The following is a 20775-nucleotide window of genomic DNA, read 5'->3' as shown; positions in this document are numbered from 1 at the left end:
ACTGTCCTCACAATTCTACACCATATGCGCTGAGATTGGGTACCTTGTGTCCCCATTTTTCAATGCTCGAAAATGTTCAACCATCCTATCTCTTAGCCGTCTAATGGTGCTTCCCACGTAAATTTTAGTACAAGTGCAAACAATAACATATACAACAAAGGTCGTATCACAATTAATAAATGAATCAATTGTATACATCCCTGTATTATTGTAGTTAAAAACCTTGATTTTCTTCATTGCCCACCTACATAAGCTGCATCTTCCACATCAATAAAATCTCTTTAGTTGATTACCTAGCCAATTCTCATTAGGCAATACTCTAGGTTAACTAGGGCTTACAATATTAGAGTGTAACTCCTTTCCTAAAAGTGATACTCGGCTTGTCATTCAAATATGGGGAGATGTCTTTGTCATTTTTCAAAAGGGGCCAATATTTATCAAGTATTGTATATAATTTGTGACTCCCATCTCCAAAGTTTGTAATAATTCAAATTTTCTATGTCTTATCTCCCAGTTTCAAGGGACTTTTCCTTATTTTAAGGTTCTCTTCTCTCTTTAGTTTCTGTGCCCTTGATTTAGCCTGGTCAATAACTCTCTTACTATATCCTCTGGCTCTAAACCTGGATGCTATATCCTCCAAGTTACTCTCAAAGTCACTCTGTTCTGAGCAATTTCTGCTTGCCCTTAACATTTCCCCAAATGGGATTGTTTTAGTTTGATTCTTCAGATGACCGCTTTCAGCATGTAATAAAGTGTTACAAATAGTCTCCTTACGAAACATCCTACTGCATAATTTGTCCGTCTCAACAAACAATTCTGTATCTAGGAACGTGAGGTGAACCAAATCATAGTGAGTTGTAAATCGCATGTTAACATCATTAGCATTCAGGTAATTGAAAAACTCAATGAGTTCACCCTCTGTACCTCTCCAGATAAGGAGGCAATCATCTATAAACTGCCCCCAATAGTAAATGTGATCAATCCACTTACTGCCCTTGGTGCCCCAGATCCACTCCGCCTCAAACCACCCCATGAAGAGGTTGGCAAAAGACGGAGCGAATCTGGAACCCATCGCAGTTTTTGCCTGTACACTTGTCTTCAAATAAATTTTCTAAGAGTATCCTTGTCATTTCCAGTAACATTAAAGTATGTTCATAGCACTCTGCTGGTCTCCTATTCGAAAAGCTCTCAAATGCTCAACTGGGACTAAAAGCATTGGAGAGCTTTTAGAATAGGAGACCAGCAGAGTACTATGAACAAACTTTAGTAATAAATTACCCATTGATGGTTCTTTTCAGTTTGTTTACTGTATAGTGCTCAGGGAAGAATTGTAATTAAGTCTATCACCATTTTATGGTGCTCCATCTACACACTAGGTTTCTAACACTTAACGTTCACGGCATGTACTCACGCACCATCGTTACTCCGTGTACTTCCACATCAAACGACAAAGTGTGCACATTACTTTCCTTCAGGAAATCTACCTAGCAACAGGGAGCTTCAACGGCTCAACAAATACTGGAGGTGTACGATTTACAGCACAACATACTCCGCATATGCACAGGGAGCCCTACTCTCGATGCGTCCAGACACACCTTTCCAGACCCTCAAGACAGTTATTTACAGGGAAATTAGATATGATTTTGCAGAAGGCCGTCTGGATGGCGATCACGTACTCCTGGGCTGTATTTACTCCTCATACTTGGAAAAATCCCACTTCTGAGACTCCTTGGCTAGGGTCCTAGACCAATGGCTGGGAATCCCCTGGGTGTTGGGAGACACTATAACAATGTTCTCAACCTTAATCTCAATAGATCCCACCCACCGCTCCATCAAGCCCCCGTGCCAAGACTTTCACTGCAATTCACCCAGTGGATCCAACACGGATCCTTATTGGATGCCTGGAGAGCACACAATCAACATATCCGGATATAGTCACACTATTCAGCACACTATGACTTGTATGTCTGCCTCAACCTTTTTCCATGTTCCACAACTATACTACAGCGACTAGCACATTCGTACTAACTAGGCTGAGTCATCTCCGATCATTCTGCCCATATCATAGACACAGATAGAAAATGCACCCCTCCCTGCAGTCCCTACCTGGCAGTTACCCCAAGAAGTTGTGGATGACCCAATCTTCTGTGACACCCATCTCCTCCCTATCAGTCGGTATTTTGCCCAAAATCTCGCCACGGACTCTTTACAAGGTATTGAGTGGGACTCCATTTGCATTCAGAACATTATGAGAGTCTACTGAGAGTTGGATATGGACCTCAAGAACACCAAAAGCTGACCTCAACCATCAGGCCCCTTCCGATAATGGCGTGTGCCAGGCACTGGCGGCAGACAAAGCCAGTCACGCTGCTCTTATTGAGTGCCTTCACTGCTATAATTTTGCAGCGTATACAGCACAGATACATGCCGCAGAGGACAAGCCTGGTCCCCTGCTGGCATGGCTACCCCCCCAAGAGACCAACACTCCCCGATCACTGAATTATCCCCAGACACAGGCCCCACTCCACCCACCCAATAAGCCACCCTGCAAGCTTTCCATGTCTACTACTCAACACTTAATAGGCACCCCCTAACACAGTCCCCGATGTCATCAAGGTATTCCTGACCCCCCTACCATTGCCTGCCATCAACTCCCTCGAGCTTGATGAACTCAACAACTTAATTACAGTATATGAGGTGAAAAAGGCAATCCATGACTTGTCTATAAATTAAACACTGGGCGTGGACGGTCTCCATTTAGAGTACTACAATTGCTTCTCCGCTCTCCCCGCCCCCAAATTGACCAACATGTACAACGAGGCAATCACTTCTGGCGTGCTCTCAACATCCCTACTGGAATGCCTCCTTATTTCCCTACTGAAACTGGACAGTTACTGTCCTCTTACTAGTCTGTTACGATTCTAGGCACGGATTACAACATACTGGGCCAAATACTCGCTGTCCGGTACCTCCAGATACTACCTATCACTATGCCCCCTGATCAAAATGGGTTTGTCCCAGGCCACAGCACGTCAAATAACCTGAGAAGGCTTTTTGATTTGATGGATCAGGCATCACTATGATACCACCTGGGAGCTTGTCAGATACTAGATATAGAGAACACTTTTGAATTGCTATCCTGGGACTACTTATTTGACGAGTTACGGGCCGTCGGCCTCGGTAGACATCTTCTCGTCCACACGAAGCTGCTATCATCCTCCCCACTCTCCCATGTGTGAATAAGCTGCCTAATCTCAACCTCTTTCCCAGGTAACCGTGGCACATGTCAGACCTCCGCCCTATCCCCATTACTGTTTGCCATTGCCATGGAGCTTTTGGCTCTCTGCACTCGGTCAGAGGGAGTAAGTACATTGGGCATCCCCCTAGAAGAAACTACCCATGCAGTGTTAATCTGTGCTGATGGCATGCTATTTTATGTTCAAGACACCACAACGAGAACCAAGATGATATGCACAACCTTCCAGGGTTTTGAGGCAGCAGCAGGCCTGTGGGCCAACTGGATGAAATCATGCATTTTCCCCTTGCGGAGCGATGCACCCACCCAGATTGCCTACCTTGGCTTCAAGCATTTGACCTGGGCGGAAGCTGCATTCCGTTACCTAGGCATCCGCTTGGATCATTCACAATAGGATTATATAATGAGGCCAGCCTTCACAGCCCTCAAATCCAAAACTTGATTCTGGCAGCGCCTGCCCCTAGTCCTCGCAGGCAAAATTGCCCTCACAAAAGTGGTCATCCTCCCCCGCTTATTATACTATTTCATTAATGTTCTGGTTTTCCCCCTCAGCAGATAATTCTTGCAGGACTTAGATTAGTTGCCAGAGAGACCTGCTCTGGGATGGCAAATGGTGACAGATAGCTCTTAACAATTTAAAGCTGCTGGTAAGCCGTGGCGGCCTCAGTGCTCCATCCTTTGAGTCATACTACCTTGCGGCGCAACTCTAATGGGTGTCCCGCTGGTTGGCAGGTAAAAATGTATTTGAAACCAGCACCGTGAATGGCCCCCTTCCCCCTGACATTTTTCATCAGCTCATACAACCCAGAGTCAAAGTACACCGTTTCCGGTCTTAACATGTCTGGGTGACCCGAAAGTGCCTCACCAGGATCTTCTAATAGATGTGCCACGGCCCACGTGCAACCTTATGCTCCTGTCATCCCTCTTCAGGGACTACCAAGGTTTTCAGAGTCTGTCGTATCCAACCACCTTTCTGCTTGGCACGCTCCCTCCATAGAGACTGTAGGCAATCTTTTCCCAGGCAATCATCTGCCGACATTTAACCAGCTGCGTTAAGATTACAACATCCCCCCAGGACAGTTCCTCCATTACAAGCAGCTATTAGCGGCATTACGGGCTCTATTGCGCACAGGGGATGTAGAGCCCTCCGCTATTGCCACCATATACACCCTATACACCATGGGGGCAGGGCGTCACCAGGTCACATGGCTATAAAAAGCCACCAAGGAGCACGTCGGAACCTCCCTGGCACACCTAGGTCAAACATAGGAGGAAGACCTGACAAGGTCCTTAATAACACTGAATGGAACATGGGCCTAGAATCCTCTTAAAGTACCTCCCGTAATGAGTGGTTTAAGAATATCCAGTATATGTTACTGCACAGGGTCTATTTGTCATCTTCTATAATAAACTGCATATTACCCACAACGCACATTGCATGCCCCAGATGCCAGTCCCCATCATCTGCCCTTTTGCATATGTTATGGCCATGCCTCAACATAACCTGCTATTGGAGTGCCGTACATGATACCCTAGCAACTATAACTGAGCTCTCTATACTGAACACCTGGGAAGTGACTACCCAGGAAATTTATATGTGGGGAAGAACCACACAGTGTGAGCATGATTTGCCAATCTTGCCCTTCTGCTGGCTAAGTGAACCCGCACCCTGAATTGCAGAGCCACTCAACCCCCCTTGATATTACAATGGCACAGATTGCTTGTACACTGGGGGAAAGCGAAGAGTACACTCTACAATGGGAGGAAGCCTGGCATCTCTGTAATCGACCCATCGCAGCAGCCTGGGGAACCAAGCTCACCCAGTTTCTGGGATTGACACGAGAGGACCTCCCTCCCACATGGGCCTTCTCACTATTCTTCTTTGAAGTGTTAACTTCCGCCAGACCTATTGCGCCCTCCCACGCACCTAACTTCTGTCGCTAGTCTCCCTCCTCGATTTCTTCCAAGAGGAGGACCCGGTTTACCAGAATTCACCATCCCCCGAGAACATCCCGCCCACACTTAAACTCTCTCTGTGCTCCTCTTTTTCATTCTCCCTCGTGCTACTAGCTAGTTACCTCCCCAACCTTGTAACTTACCTCACCCTCTCCTCCTCTCGCCCTTGTTCATAGGTTGACAAATATCGTCATGCAGCACAGGGACCACCATACAAGTTGAACCTGGCCTTAACAAACAAATGTGGACCTCCCACAAATGGTGGCCCCATGACTGGGCTAGCCATACTGTTGCAACGTGTATATTTGAATGTTAAACCTATTGTAATGCATAAACTGGCCCTGTCGTCTCATATAAAGATGCATATGCTACTTTCCATGTAATTGCTCTTCTCGCTTCTCTCTTCTGTACCAATAAATATTTTTAAATGCTATAAAAAAAACTTAATCAAAAGAGTTTTAAAAAATAGTTAATGGCATGATCCTTCCTTCCCCACCCCCTGCAATCTCCACCCCAGTTACTTAAAGCACATGGTGAACAAATAAGGAAAGAAAAGACTTCTACATGCAAGAACTATTTAGGTAACAGGTTGGGGTTGATAATACTTAGCTGTATCTTAAATGTATATCTGCTTCCTTCTAATGGTATGACTGAAATCCCAGAGAAAATCACTACGGGCCAAATGTACGAAAAGACTGGTTGCAAAATTGGACACTGACTTTTTGCGACCAGTCAGATTTTTTGATGCAGCACATGTACTACTATGTCATTTGACAAAATCACCAGTGGCATGGTGTCTTAGAATGACCTACCAAATAACTAAATACCTCAACTGGTTCCTATTTGTGCCCAACAGTGAATGGTTAAAAAACAGGGATGGTGGCCTGCAGGACACAGACCACCATGCCTCTTTGCATTCCCATTTTTTTAAAGAAACAATTTATGTTCCTTAAAAGAACTGGCCCTGCTTTCTAAAGAAAAAGTTTCCTGTTTAGGAAGATATTGGGCGGGCGGAAGGGGTTGGGGGCTGGGGGTCAGTCAGTGGTTCACTAGACCACTACCGCTCACCCTGAGGTGGCCTGGCACAATTCTCAAAAGGAGAACAGGTCCCCAAGGAAACCCTTCACCTTTGTGAATCCTTTCCATCTCTTCTGAGATATCTGTAACTGGTCAATAGTTTGCAACCGCAATTGCAAAGCATTAACACATACGTCCCTAATTGGCAGTTAGGAGGAAAGCCGATTTTATGCCCCCTCCTAATTGCTTTTCGGTATTGGTCGCTAAACTAATTTTATGAGTCGAAAGTGCAATGTTTTTTTTTTTTTGCTTTTGTTTGAAAATATTTTTCATTCACAAACCCGGTGAGTTTGCAAATTGGTTTTGTTCATCTTGCCCTGTAGTGTTATTATTGCCAGGGTTAATACATGGTCTCTCTTTTTTTTTTAATCCATTGATGCTATGACCAAATTATACGAATAAACTTGGGTTTTATTCCACCCAAGGAAACATAATAAAATGGGCAAAGGGTAAATTATACAACTTAACTTGTTAATGTAAAACTGTTCATTACGGGTTTTGGGAAGATTTTGCGGCTGAATACACTCACAGCTCTGCTTCTTGTTATAGTGATATTTTAGATTGAACCTTTATAAATTCTCGGCTGCATGTGAGAATTTACAACTTTAAAACGAATTACTTAATATAAAGTTGTTGCTTCCGTCAGTTTTGCATTTTCTAGTTACATAAAAGTGAACACAGCCAATAGACCAAATTACAAACTCTCCCAAATTCGCTCAAAACTCTCCATAAGGTGGAACGTTTCTATTGGGGAAACATTAAACTTTTTTATGTTTATGAATACTGGCTTCCACAAGACTTTTAGTCGGCAAACATGCACCCAACATTATTGTCTCCAGCAAAATCTTCCAGCGTTACTTGGGAACAAATAATCTTCCCCGACACAACTTGGACTGTAAGAAATATAAATGGCAATTACACAAATTACCATTAAAATAAAAAACAATTGTTTTTGGAGGAAGTGTGATATGTGAAATAAAACTAAATAAATAAATAAATGGAAAAATTAAAAATGAAGGAATAAATGAATAACAAAATAAATGAAATAAATAGATGAAAAATGAATAAAAAAGATGAATCCATAAATAAAACTAAATGAACTAAATGCCAGGGGAAAAAAACATTTTACTTCATAGACCGACAGAAAATTCCAAGCTGTAGACCCCGGAAAAAAAATATTCTTGGTGTTTAGCAACTTGGATACTGTTATGATTCTTCGTTCTTAAAAAGAAAACCTTACTGCTGCATAGATCAAACATATACATCTGTTTTATAGATTACACTATGGTTTTGCTAAAAGTCCTAATCTTTTGTGGATTAAATTTGAACATGTGGGTGTTGAGCCTTTATTCAATTTAATAGGAGGCCTTTCTTCAAACACTATTAGAAGTTTTTATCAGTGGAAGTGGTGCACTGTCAAGACCAGAAACAATTGAAACCTGGCTATGTGCTTGGCTGTATATTATTTAGACTGCATTTAATCGATATTGTAATAGAACTTGATAAGGTCAACGACTCACCCCTAAAAAAATGGCAAAAAGCTTTTTCCAACAATTCTATCTAGAAAGATTTGGTACTGATAGACCAAAGGTGCTATGTCTAGGTCCATAGATGCCAGTTTCATACCATATTTTTCATGACATCCATGTACCATCCACTTATGTCCAGTGATCCTAAATTCATTTACAGCACCTTCAATTTTCCTCTCAGTATGGACAGTCCATCAAGCACGTATTTCAGTGGTTCAGGTAAATTTGTAAAAATGTAAATATGTGGAATTTGTATAGAACAAACTTTGTCTAAAGGCAGTGGAGCGCTAAAATGCAGACAGTAATGAGCTACTCACCCTAAAAGCCATATGATGTTTACTTTTTTCTGTAACTTTTTTTAGCAATATGAAGTTGTTGTATCAGATTTAAACCAGCCCATGCTAGTCAGCCAGTTGAAGGCTGGGAAGAAAGACGCCCCCAATACAACTCCTCGTACCGTCCATCTGCTTCCAGAGCTGTGTTTCTTAACAGGTAAAAACTAAATTACTCAGTATGTTTTGTGAATTATTGCATCTTCATGTTCCATCAGAGGATAATACATAGAGAAGTTATGTCAAACTATCATTCCTTTTACAGTAAATCTAAGTAAAATGGAATCCTTATGATTTATAGATTTCAGATTGCCCATCTTTTAAATATTTACCTGATATTAGTTGCCAAATCCAAATAAAACAACTTTTAATTTATCTCGTAGTTGGCATACAAGTGCATGTTATTTTTTTCAAGATTTTGTACACTTTGCATGATCTACCTGTAATTACGCAGATACATTGTTTATTAAGTTGGAGGTTTGTAACAGGCAAAGTCATTAGCATCTGTTTATGTGATTGTGTCTATTTTCACAAACTTTGCACACCACCACTCAGACCTTACGCAATGCAGTACTAGATTTTTAGCCTCTACTTTTTTGAGAATTTGTTTCTTTTGAGTTATGATGGGACTTTGTCAGCATTTTGCAAAACAGTGAAAGTCAGTGTTTATCAGGGCTTTCATCTTTTTGTGATCCCTAAAAACATAGGGATAGTGTTTTCCACTGCTTATAAAAATGGGAATTTAATTTCTTTCTTTTCCTGATTCATTCATTCATGTTGTCAATTTGTTATGATGTGTGCTTGGTGTCTCGTGAGGGTGTCTCGTGAGCATTGTATAATTCTACATTGGAATACAGTTCTTTAAAGAATGTTAGGCTGATGACACTCCTGTAATGTGTCCTTTTGATGTGGATAGGAAATCTTTAATTACAGTTGATGCAAGCAATAAAGGTTTAGGATAGGATTTAGTCATATCGAACTACTATTCATAGTGTCACTTTAAAGTCCCCTTTTCAGCTTATGCAAGGACGTCTTCCAGGCTCAAAATTAATTTTGTTTACTAAGGAAGAGGATGTGTTATGATATGTGCTTGGTGTGTGTGCTTGGTGTCTCGTGAGGGTGTCTCGTGAGCATTGTATAATTATACATTGAAATACAGTTCTTTAAAGAATGTTAGGCTGACGATACTTAACAGTCGGCAGTTGCACTGGTCTGTCGAGGTGGTCGGATGCCAGGTTGTGTTCTGGTAATAAATGTACCTTTAATCTTCCACCTGCGTGGCTTTTCTTTGAAGAAGGTTCACAACACAATTCTTATCTCACTGTCTTATCTCAAAAGATAAAAATTGACAACATGAATCAATGAATCAGGAAAAGAAGGAAATTAAATTCCCATTTTTTATAACCACTGGAAAACACTATCCCTAAAAACAGACGGGTCACTATGGCTTGGCCATCTGCCATTTTCCCTCTCCCAGTTGGTGGTTGATCTGCAGATACCCTCACTCGCAGAGAACTGCTGTTCACACTGATTCTCAGCTCTCATAGATACATTGGCCGTTCGACCACGGGTCTCTGCACTCGAGCACAGTTTAGATTTGGAAGAGGTAGATGAGCACACAAGGTGATGGGAGTGTGTGGCAGTACCCAGGTATTACAATTTTTAATATTATTGTAGCCGTGGGATGGGCAATGCTCAAAGAAAGTACATTTGAATATTTGGGTGAGTGGGGGAGAGGACTGTCATTTTGGAAGGACACATGTTATTTCATGTGTTAATGGTTGGCAAGGGGAGGGAAATGCAGACAGTGGTGTGGAAGTGTAGCAGGATGTCAGATAAAAAGATAAAATTGAGTGGAGGGAGGGTTGGATATCTAAAGAGTGGTTGGGGTGCATGGCAGGACACCAGTCAAATGAAATGTACGTACAGCACGTGATAAATAAGCGTAACGAGACTCAACCATCTGCATGGCTATACCATCAATTCACTACCCCTGAACCTCAGATCTGAACACAGGAAAATGATCTATGATTCATCCAAGACTTAAAAGTGAAGCATAAAAGTGCTGTCATTCAGCTCAGGGTTATGAGTGGCATTATGGGACAATGCATACTTCACTCTTACTATTTAGAACTCTCAGTGAGAAACATTCCCAACACTTAGAGGTTTTTTTCTCCAAAGAAATGTTATTGTTTTCTTACACAGAACAACAGAGTGATGGCCTATTGATGTGCACAACTGCATTACCTTAATCGCCATTGATATTAACCATGCAATACTCTGTTGACTATTGTGAAATCCTCTTTAATCACAGTTACCCTTTTATAGATGTATACATTGTTAATACCTCAAAGAGACTCAAAACAGAAAGCTGCCTATTCACCAATGTCAACAATACGTGAAAATAGTTGGTAGAAGGTACTATCTGCCAACTAATTCCAATTGTATTACTGAAGAATCCAATTTCCTTATACAATGCTCTTTCTTAAGCCAAATTGTTTTCACTGGGTTAAGGTATTGGGTCATATTTCAAGGACTTGGGATGGCTTTATCTGATAACTGACCTTAATTGTTTCAAATATATCTAGATTGAAAGTGGAGCTTGACAGATTTTTAAAGTTAGAACTAGGGGCTAGATGTAGGTATCCAAATACCGGTTGGTAACAGCCGAAAATACCGATTTTCGTCCGTTACCGACCGGTATTTGGATACTGAGATGTAGGGCATCTCAAAATACAGATTCGGTAATTTTACTGAATCGGTAAAATTACCGATTCGGTAAAATTACCGAATCTGTATTTTGTAATGTAGGTAGCACTGTTAACAGTGCTACAGGGCGTTAAGGATTCGTTATTTACCACCAACTATTAGTTGGTGGTAAATAACAAATTCCTATGTAAATGCAAATATGTGCATTTACACCTGTGCCAACTGGCACACATACATGCCCTTAGGGCATGTATGTGTGCCACATGGCACACAAGCACTAATCAGGGGTGCAACAGGGTGTCAAAGTGACACCCTGCCACCCTTGAATTTTTCGGTATTTACCGAATCGGTAATTACCGATTCAGTAATTGACATTCATTCCTATGGGCCTCCAGGCCCATAGGAATATATGGCAAATACCGAATCGGTAAAAACTGATTCGGTAAATACCGAATCCTACCGATTTGGTATTTTTTACCGAATTATTACCTACATTGGATTTACTGATTCACAAATACCGAATCGGTAAAATTCGGTATTTATGAATCGGTAAATCCAAATTACCTACATCTAGCCGTAGGTGTCTTAACAAGAAGTTGATGGAACTGTAGATAACTTCAGATTCAAAGAAATATTGGATCTGATTTACTGAAAAAACACATAAACAGTAAGGGGTGGAGATTTACTTCTATGTGTTAACATGCAGTTTTTTTACATTTCACAAACAGTCCTATAACCATGCCTAGAAAACTGCGCCAGGCACTGCAGTTTTCATGGATACGACTGCAGATATCATCAAATATCTCCCACTGTCTCCTATTCCCAGTCTGAAAATAAACTCAGTGTAGTTGTAAGGACGGGGAAATTAGTCTACAGTGCAAATGCACGCTCCCCACCTCCATCCCCTGCATGGGAAACATTTTACCCCTTGGAGAAAGCCTTTACCTTACACTCCCACCAGATTTGCTAGTGAGTTGTTCCCCTTACCTGGAAGGAATGTCACTCCAGTTCTTGGCTGAAGTAAATTTAATAACAGATTATTTCCAGGATAGGAAGGGTTTGAATTGGGGATTGTGAATGCCCATAATTGTATATGTTTGTGGGCGTTTACAAACTTGCAAGGCATACCATGCCTTGTAACCCCCACTTCCTAACCACTGCATGAGATATACTGCTGTGCATTGATTCACTATTGTGGCAGAGAAATTCTTAATAGTAAATCCATTTCCTCCTGCCAGATATTGTTTTGTGAATCACTGGCAGGCGTACTTGGAATTATTTTCTGCCATAATCATACATTTAGGACCAAAATTAGCTTTGAGAGTTGGGCCTGTTGTGTTGCAGAATGTATTCTCAAAATTTTTAATGTAAAATGTATTTCATAGATACTTCTTCTCCCACAAAGCTTCATCTTTGTAAATCTTCGGCGTGGCTAATCTTTATCATTAACCATTGAATATGGCAAACAATAGGACACCTTTTTAGAAGTATTCCATGAAACTATGAAAACATATCCCTTTAGTCAGCCTTAGTCCAGGCCTGTTTACATCTCTCTTCTGTGCCATGATTAGTCCTGGTGTGCCTAGTTTTTATTTTGTGAAATGCTAATTCTTCAGTATTTATAGTACTGTTCAAACCTCCTACCCACCGGAGGTAGAATAGCACAGTTGTGTACTCATAGTTGCCCCATTCTATGTGATACTCTACTGAACATTATATATTTTTATTCACTTGATGCCATGTATTTCTTGTTCAAGGTTTAACAAGTCGAGCTCTTTCTGATTTCCGTTTAATGAAGGATCTCTCAATGGAAACCCAACTAAATCCAGACCGCAGACAGCAACGGCTGCTGAGGCTCGCAGACAGTATTCAGAGGTAAACGGTTTAATGCTGCGGTTACACCTGGCGTTACACAGATGTCGTAATCTAAAACTATAGCATACAGTTAACATTGATTTTATGATCTAAACAGGCCTTTTGTTTCCGGTTCACAATACTATACAGGAGATACAAGTTTGCTGGGTACTGAATCTGTGTGTCTTGTGGGATGCATCTACGACAGCCACCATAGCCAGGGGGGTAAAGCAGCCTCATCTTAAAAATAGATTGGCACTGCAAAGATTGATAACTAGTACCTGCTAGCACTAGGGCTGATACACTTTCTGTCTGTCAGTACAGCATTTAATTGATCTGTGATGGCTCTTGCAGGTTTTTCTCCTCAGAAAAGTATGAGTCACCTTGAAACTGAAACCTCTATTTTGAAGAAATACAACTTGCATCACGGGCACCAAGCACTTGCATGCAGGAGTGTGCAAAGCATGTGAATCTAGAAACCAATTGTTACAGGAAGTAGCATCTTCAATACATTTGCAGTGCCACATTTCTAGACTCTCTGGCATACTGATAGCACTACTTAACTTGAACATCCATTTTCATTGCAGTTTTTTTTTCTACAGCGGTCCCTCTGCCATATAGGGTGATAGATCATGCATCATAGGCCCCCACCGCTGCTTCTAGCATAGTGCCTTCCACACCTTTCTGGAATGACGGTGGAGTCAAAGGTTTTCCTGTGGTAGAACTTCAGTTGTTTTCGTTACTTAAAATGACTTCATACTATGTCGACAGATTTTACTATTACATCTGATCTTTTTGATAGATTTACCATAGTCGCTCCCGAAGAAATTACGTCCGGGCTAAATTTCAAATTCAGCGGACATGGAAGATCCTCCAATTAATGTTGGAAAATTCAAAATTCAGATGCAAGTCCATCAGCAGATTTTTCCCTTATTATATATGGTGGTAGAAATTCAGCTGGTAGATTATATTCTCCTTTAGATAAAGTGGTTTATTACAGAAGCTAGTGTTTTTTTTCCATTATTACCAAACTCTAAATCAGACCTTAAGTCTCATTGTTAGAACTGCCAGATGCAGTGATTGAGCTCACTCGTGCTGCATGGAGATCATGCATTATGCATTATTTATATTCATGGGAAGTCTGTGCAGTGTTGAGAGGGAGAACCCTGGAGTATGGAAGATGGACGACCATGGCCTGGAGCTAGATTTTCAAAGAGCCCCAGTAGTTCAGAGAACATTTGTAGAAGTTTTGTGTGCTCCGACATCCTTTTAGTATCACAATTAGGTCTGAAAACACTTCTGCAACAAAATCTCTAATGTGCCTTGCATGGGGAAAGCTATTAAAGATCTTTGAAGCTATCTTTTGATCCTGTACCAGTTCCATCTTTTTGAAAACAGGCCATTATAGTCCATCTACAAACCTTTGGCAGATCCAGCGATACTATTTAGGTTTTGTAAAGTTTATCTACTTCCACAATAGTAGCTGGAAAAAAAGTGAACCTGGTGACATCAACTCCAGTAATTTCCTGGACCATCATCAAGACGGTATCAGGCCAGACCTTGGCACAGAAAGGGGTCTAGTTACCATATTTGATTAACTGAAAACCATCCAGGACTAGGGATTTACCGCCATTGTAATCCAGCTAGGTCTCTTGCTAGCCTTTGATACCGTATCTCATATGAGCCGAATTTTCCATCTATAGGTTACAATATCCGACTTTGCCTCTTTTCCAATCTTTTTACATGCTCACTTGTTGAGTCTGTAATGTCTCCTCTTTCAAACAAACCTTATTCAGTCTTTTACTCTGTGAGCTTCTTTCAGCAATTCTCAAATGACTGTGGGGCATAGGTAGGTAGGCGTTTGCGATTCGCAAATGCCGAAATTCGCAGAATTAAGGCTTTTGTGAATCGCAAACGGCCATTTGGTATGTAGGTGCCGCATCGCAAAATAAGGAATCGCAAAAATTGTGATTCCTTATTTTGTTATGTTAGTATGAATTTGTAGAGCGCACGTTCACCCCAGGGTTTCTTGGCGCTGTGTGCCGCTGGGGAACCCGTCCTGGCTTTCCCTGTGAGATGGTCCCAGTTGGGCATCCCCAAGGTGAAGCCAGGCATCCCCGGCAGCGAGGGGGCCGTTGTGGAGATTAAGCAAGCTATTTCCCAGAGTTGCAGCATGGGACCCATGGTTAGAGAGGCACTGAGGCGAGATTTATCGAGCCCACTGACATTGGTTCCGTACCCTGCCGCGTCGGGAATTGAACCCTGGTCCCAGGCTGACCTCTGCTTCTGGGTCTGCCGCCTCTAACCGGTGAGCCACACTTCTCACATTTTGCTCAAGTATTTAAGGAATCACAATTTTGCGATTCCTTAAATGCTATGTAGGGATGCCTTAGAAATAGCGATTTGGGCTTAAGGAATCGCAAAATACCACATACTCCAAGTAGATGGTGTTTTGTGATTCCTTTCAAAATGAATAATTTTTTTAATCCAAAGTGCCATGTGGCGCACAGACATACCCTTAGGGCATGTATGTGCGGCACATGTACTTACAGGCACATTCCAGGGGTGCAACAGGTGTCCTTTGGACACCCTGGCACCCTTGGAATTGCGATTCTTAAATTGCGACTTTCTCATAGAAAATTGCAATTTGAGAATGTATCCCCATTCATTCCTATGGGCCTCTTGGCCCATAGGAATGAATGGAACACTCATTCCTTAATTACGATTCGCAATTTGCTAATCGCAATTAAGGAATTTTTGAGATTCGCTAAAAAATTGCGAATTTTTATCTACATTCCATTTTGCAATTCTCAAATAGTGATTCCTTAAAAATCGCTATTTAAGAATTGTAAAATGTTAATTACCTACATATGCCCCCAAATTCATGGCTTGGGCAAATGATACCTAACTTAACCTAAGATTACTTGCCAATCATGACACCACCAGATCCAGCTACCACCAGAGTCTGGAGAAGGTAGTAGTACGAATGAACAAAAATGCTCTAAAGGTCAACTCAAACCAAATGCATGTCCTTTTTTTTACAAGGTGCCTCTTAGTTTGGTGTGACAGCTAATGACCTTCAGAGTTACAAAGTCCTCCATCTCCATCTCACATGGTCTGGAACCCGAGTGTCACATTTGATAAATTTCTTTCTTTGGTCCCTCAGAACAATAACATCTCAGGGATTTTCTTCTTTTCTGCTGAAAAACCTTCTGTCCTTGGTCACGTTTTTCTGACAATTCATAGTACTCCATGCTGTCATTCGTTCACACCTGGTGTACTGCAACGCTCTCTGCCTCGGTCTTCCTATCTACTTGACCAGCTGGCTGCAGATTTCCAGAACGAAGTTTATGATATGAATTGCTGTCTTATAAACCGATTACAGGTAAGGGGTTACAAGCTTGTGGACCTGGGTATAGTACGATATGTAGAAAATGGTCCTCAAACCATTATTAACCTCAAACCATGGTATTAATTCAGCTCTTAAAACCAAAATGTATGTAATTTGTGCTTACTCTGATAAGTGATTGGTTTGAGGACCATTTTCTACATACCGTCCTATAAACCCAACAAGAAACCAGTGTATCAAATAAGCAGACAGTGGTATGCTGCAGCATTTGTCACAGGCATAGTAGTCTAGACTGTTGGTGCCATGATGATTTTTGGGTGCTACAAATTATCCTTCTCAATCAATATAAATATAGTTTCAACAATGTAGCATAATAAATTCACACATAAAAATGCTTCAATTCCAAATTTGAATTTTATATAAAAGTAGAAGAAGTGCTAGGGTCTCAAAATGTGATTACTTATAATGTAAAATCCATGTGTACATTAAAAGCAAAAGACCAACAAGATCATTGATGGACAATACCTGAATTCAAGGAACGGCCAACCAGTCTGATCTAGTGTCAAAATTTGGTTTAGGGGTTAAGTCTCCAAGGGATACGCCTACCCATACCAACTGTCCATTCGATCCTTTCAAGATACTAGATAGAAAGGCCTACCTTGGGTACTAGGGGAGAAACAGGGAGTGTTTAAGACAGAGGCTTCAACTGGTACAAGATGATGCCAACAGCAGCCTTGTATTGTCACTGAAGCACTGCTCACTAATCTTTATAAAATAAAATAGAGAACAGGGACTTGTAGAAAATGTTCGGATAAATATATAATGCACCAAAAATGAATTAATAAGGTTAGCAGCTTACGTCTCAGTCGACTAAGGAGGACTGTACCTAATCCTAGCCCAAGTAGGATACAGACCCAAAGCCGTAAGGTGGTATAGAGGTCAGAAGTTGTTAGAGGAGAGTAGGGAGAGGTCTGTTCTGTTTCTGCCCGCCGCACAAGCTCCTATAGAGAAATGGGACTTGGTGCAGTCACATCATAATGAGGTGTGCAGAACCGCCAGCCTATGGTCAGGTGGTTCACACACTGAAACAATGTCAGTCGGAAGCAACGGCGAACGACATCAAGATCAGGCCCAAAGTCTTTTCTTCATGGAGTATATTTCTGTACATTTCTAAAAGCACATTACTTTTGGTTCACTACTCTGCTGTTCTTGTCGGACATGACATAACTAGCGACTAGTAGTCTTTGGGTATGCAAAGGTCATTTTCTCATTTAATCAAAGATGGACAAGATGCAGCCAAGTAGACTTTAGGCACCGGTTGGGACACCGCCAGCTTATTGGCTTGAGCCATGAGCTTTGGTGGTGTCATCCTTCACCATACCAGATTGTATTTTGCCAAGTTTTTAGGAGGTGTACCCCACCAATTTCTCTCTATCTCAAAGGCCAAGTATCTGAAATGGGGCTTTAGATCTTTTCAGAGTTCAGTTAGCCCTTAAATGAAGGGTTGTCCAAGGTGAGCTTGGATCACTATGGTCTCTAAATTCAGGGAACATCTTAAAACTTGACTCCCCTAGTCGGTGATTCCATGGGAGAGTATATGAGGATTATAATTTCCCCCAATGTAAACTGCAATCAAAACTCTATAGAGTATTCATTTCATATAACATTTTTATATGTTCCTATGGCTCAATGTACAGGTCCTGATTGAAATAGAGTATGGAGTACTAAGCCAAAGCAGACCCCATCCCAGGGGAGCCCATCCAGCTAATCTTTGAGTAAACATCTTTGTTGTCATACAGATAAAGGATCTATGACTTACATGTAAAATTGGCATTCAAGTATAGAGCACACTCATTTGAAAAATGGAGACCTTTTGTTTTATTCCACCCTGCCTGTCTATGGGTTCTTACAATGATTTCACCCACACCACCTGTCTCTCTGTACAAATGTTGGCCTAGAGATTTTTCACTTACAGGGCGTAATTACCGGATATGGCCAACTTTAGGTCTTCCCCAGAAGCATACACTGGTTGAACTGCTTGGACTCCACTGATCAAACGGAGTGAGCAAATCTCCAGTTGTCCTCAGGGAGGCCAGTGCCAGGGAGACACCATTAATTGGGCATGACACCCAACTCCCTGGCTTGTGGGGCCCATGGGAAGCAGAAGACAAAATATTCCATTGCAAGTGGAGAGAAGTCAATTTACTCTGTTTGTCCCTGGGTCAGAGAGCAACAACCCATCTGGCCAAGAGCCACCACTTCCTCCAATCCTGCATTCAGTAAATGAATATGTTAATTAAATTAGATCTACCTGGTTTGTGATTATGGGAGGCCTGGATGTCCTGCTCCGTAGCATGGCTTGGACTCCCCTCGTGTGAGTGTTCCCTGATGAGTCACTAGGATGCCGTGTTGCCACATTCGTAGCCCTGTGAAGCTATTAGCACAACTAAGTGTGAGGTACTGGGTTTTTCAGAACCGATACTATTACAATAACCCAGCGGTGTCAGGGCAACACCCAAAGACCCCGGATTCCCCTGTCTTGGCAAACAGAGACACGGGATACTTCTCGATGACGTCAATAACCAAAGTTTATTGGTTGCAACCAGGGACAGAGGTCTACGAAGTACACACGGGTAGTTCGACAGAGACTGCACCACATCAATGAACAAAACTCGGTCTTTTATGCAGAAAATTACGCCTCTGGCAACATCACAATTTACATTTGGTGCATACAAACTGACCAATGAACAAGTACCATTTCAAAAAGTAGCGAATGACAACAGTCAAAGTTAATCCCACTTTCCGTTGTCCAGCCCACAAAAACGATCGCACACATGCTAGGTTTCCTGTTCGATCAGGCCAGACAAACCCATCATAAAACCTTCAACCCAGATCGATGAACATGTCGTAAAGGAAAGGCAGAAACAGATGGAAAGGAGATAGAGAAGTGGGAACGGTGGGCCATAAAATCTGTTTACGTCCTGTTCTTTGATCTTTATCAGTGCAGCTGCTGAACAAGGAACTGGCTCAGCGGGATTCGCCCCAGGCGAGGAGTCAGTTCGGCCAGGTCAACCAGAAGTCAGCTAAGGCGTACGTGTCAAGGACTCGTTCGGCCACAATCATCAGGCCTATGTTAGGGCAACCATACAAGATGGCTGCCACATACAAGATGGAACCCGGAGGTTCAGACTAAATCCTCAAATGCAGAGTGTTCTCCTATATCGATTCATACGAAACACTCAGACACGTTACACTCGCCATTTGCGGTCTCTAGAGACCAAAATCGTCCATTTCCGACGATCTTTATAAATCGGGTTTCGGAACTATCGAACCCAATTCGGAACCACGGAACCACAGACCCTCCTTTTGCCCTATCATAGGCAATAAACCCAGACCCATTTTAATCTGAATCCGGATCTATATTCATCAGGTCATCGATATGCTGCTGTAGCATCATCTTATTACTATGCATCTCTCTCCGGACAGGTTTCCGTACGCACAAAGTAGCACAAAGTCCACAATAAGCCGGAGCACACTGTACACAGAGACAGAACATGAACAGAGTCGCTAAGACCATCCCAATGACCATCAAAATCTTCCAACCCCAAGTGGATATCAATCCCCCTAACCATCCCATCAAAGACCAATCCCCTTTGTCCAAATGGACAGAATCGGAGATTTTGTGCAATTTGGAAATGGCTTGGAAGACTGACGGAGCGTTGTCTGGAATAAAAACGCAGCAGCTCGATTGAATCAATCTACAAACTCCACCTCGATCTGCCAGAATAACGTCTAGGGCAACTCTATTCTGAAGTGTCATAAGTCTATCCGACTGGAGCTCAGCAGTCAGGTTACCAAGGGCACCGGAAGTCTCAACTATGGTGGACTCAACCACTCTCGTAAGCTGACGAATGTTCCTACTGTTAGCCATAGGTCCCCAGAACGGCAGAAAACTCTTGAAGAAATCACCCAATTCTTGTCCTGCAGTGTCTTCTTGACTAAAGACACCTCTAGCAATTCTTGTCTTGTGGTAATCTGCCACAGCTGTAAAAGTGGGGGGTAACAGAAAGGAAACAAAACATGTGCCCGAGAAGTCGGAGGGCAACCATGTATACGCTTTGTCATAGCAAACAAAGTAGGTACCCTTAGCAGCTAAGAACGATGGGGAAGACTGAGACGGAAACACGTAAGTCTCAGCGCAAACGCTCTTTCCTAACGGAGCCTTCGGATTCTTACCGTTGCCCTGCAGACAATAGTAGCCCTTATGGGGCACTATCCAGATCGGTAGAGGACTTTTCGCTCGCTGGTTAATACTCAGACTTACTCCATGTCCAGTAACGTTCCAACCACTATAAGGCTGCCTCTCATCTTTCGGAATAGTCTCTACTGCATTAGTCCCTTTAATCATGTCGACTATGCCTCTAGCTATAGGACTATTCTTCGGATTATCTCTCGGTGAACGTAAGGGGTCAACAGTGTGGGCATATATGAACATGGTTCTATAAGCTCGGATCGAACCATTCAAACTAAAGGGCAAGACCAAATAGGGAATACCTTTATCAGTTGTATGAGGCATCAAACCACAAATCCAGCAGTTCGTTGTATTGATCACTAACTGATGCTGGTGCAAGAGCTGTATGAAGGAATTATTAGCAAATTCCTTACGTCTGACTACCTCATATTCAGGCAAAGGGTGGAAAGAATGAGAAGAAA

At 42.0% G+C, this 20775-nt stretch overlaps 1 protein-coding gene across 1 annotated transcript in view; it reads left to right on the top strand.

Moving 5' to 3' along the window:
• The window catches only part of PIWIL4 (piwi like RNA-mediated gene silencing 4), a 376427-nt gene that overhangs the window by 199888 nt on the left and 155764 nt on the right, over positions 1–20775 (top strand). Inside the window, exons 10-11 of the mRNA XM_086933498.1 lie at positions 8181–8310; positions 12617–12734. Of these exons, the coding sequence (XP_086789624.1) occupies positions 8181–8310; positions 12617–12734 (248 nt within the window). The remainder of the gene's footprint in view (positions 1–8180; positions 8311–12616; positions 12735–20775) is intronic.

Source organism: Lissotriton vulgaris, chromosome 8 (genome assembly GCF_964263255.1).
Source record: "Lissotriton vulgaris chromosome 8, aLisVul1.2, whole genome shotgun sequence".
Classification (NCBI taxonomy): Eukaryota; Metazoa; Chordata; class Amphibia; order Caudata; family Salamandridae; genus Lissotriton; species Lissotriton vulgaris.
The sequence above is the reverse complement of the archived record's forward strand: the minus strand, read 5'-3'. Positions and strand labels throughout refer to the sequence as shown.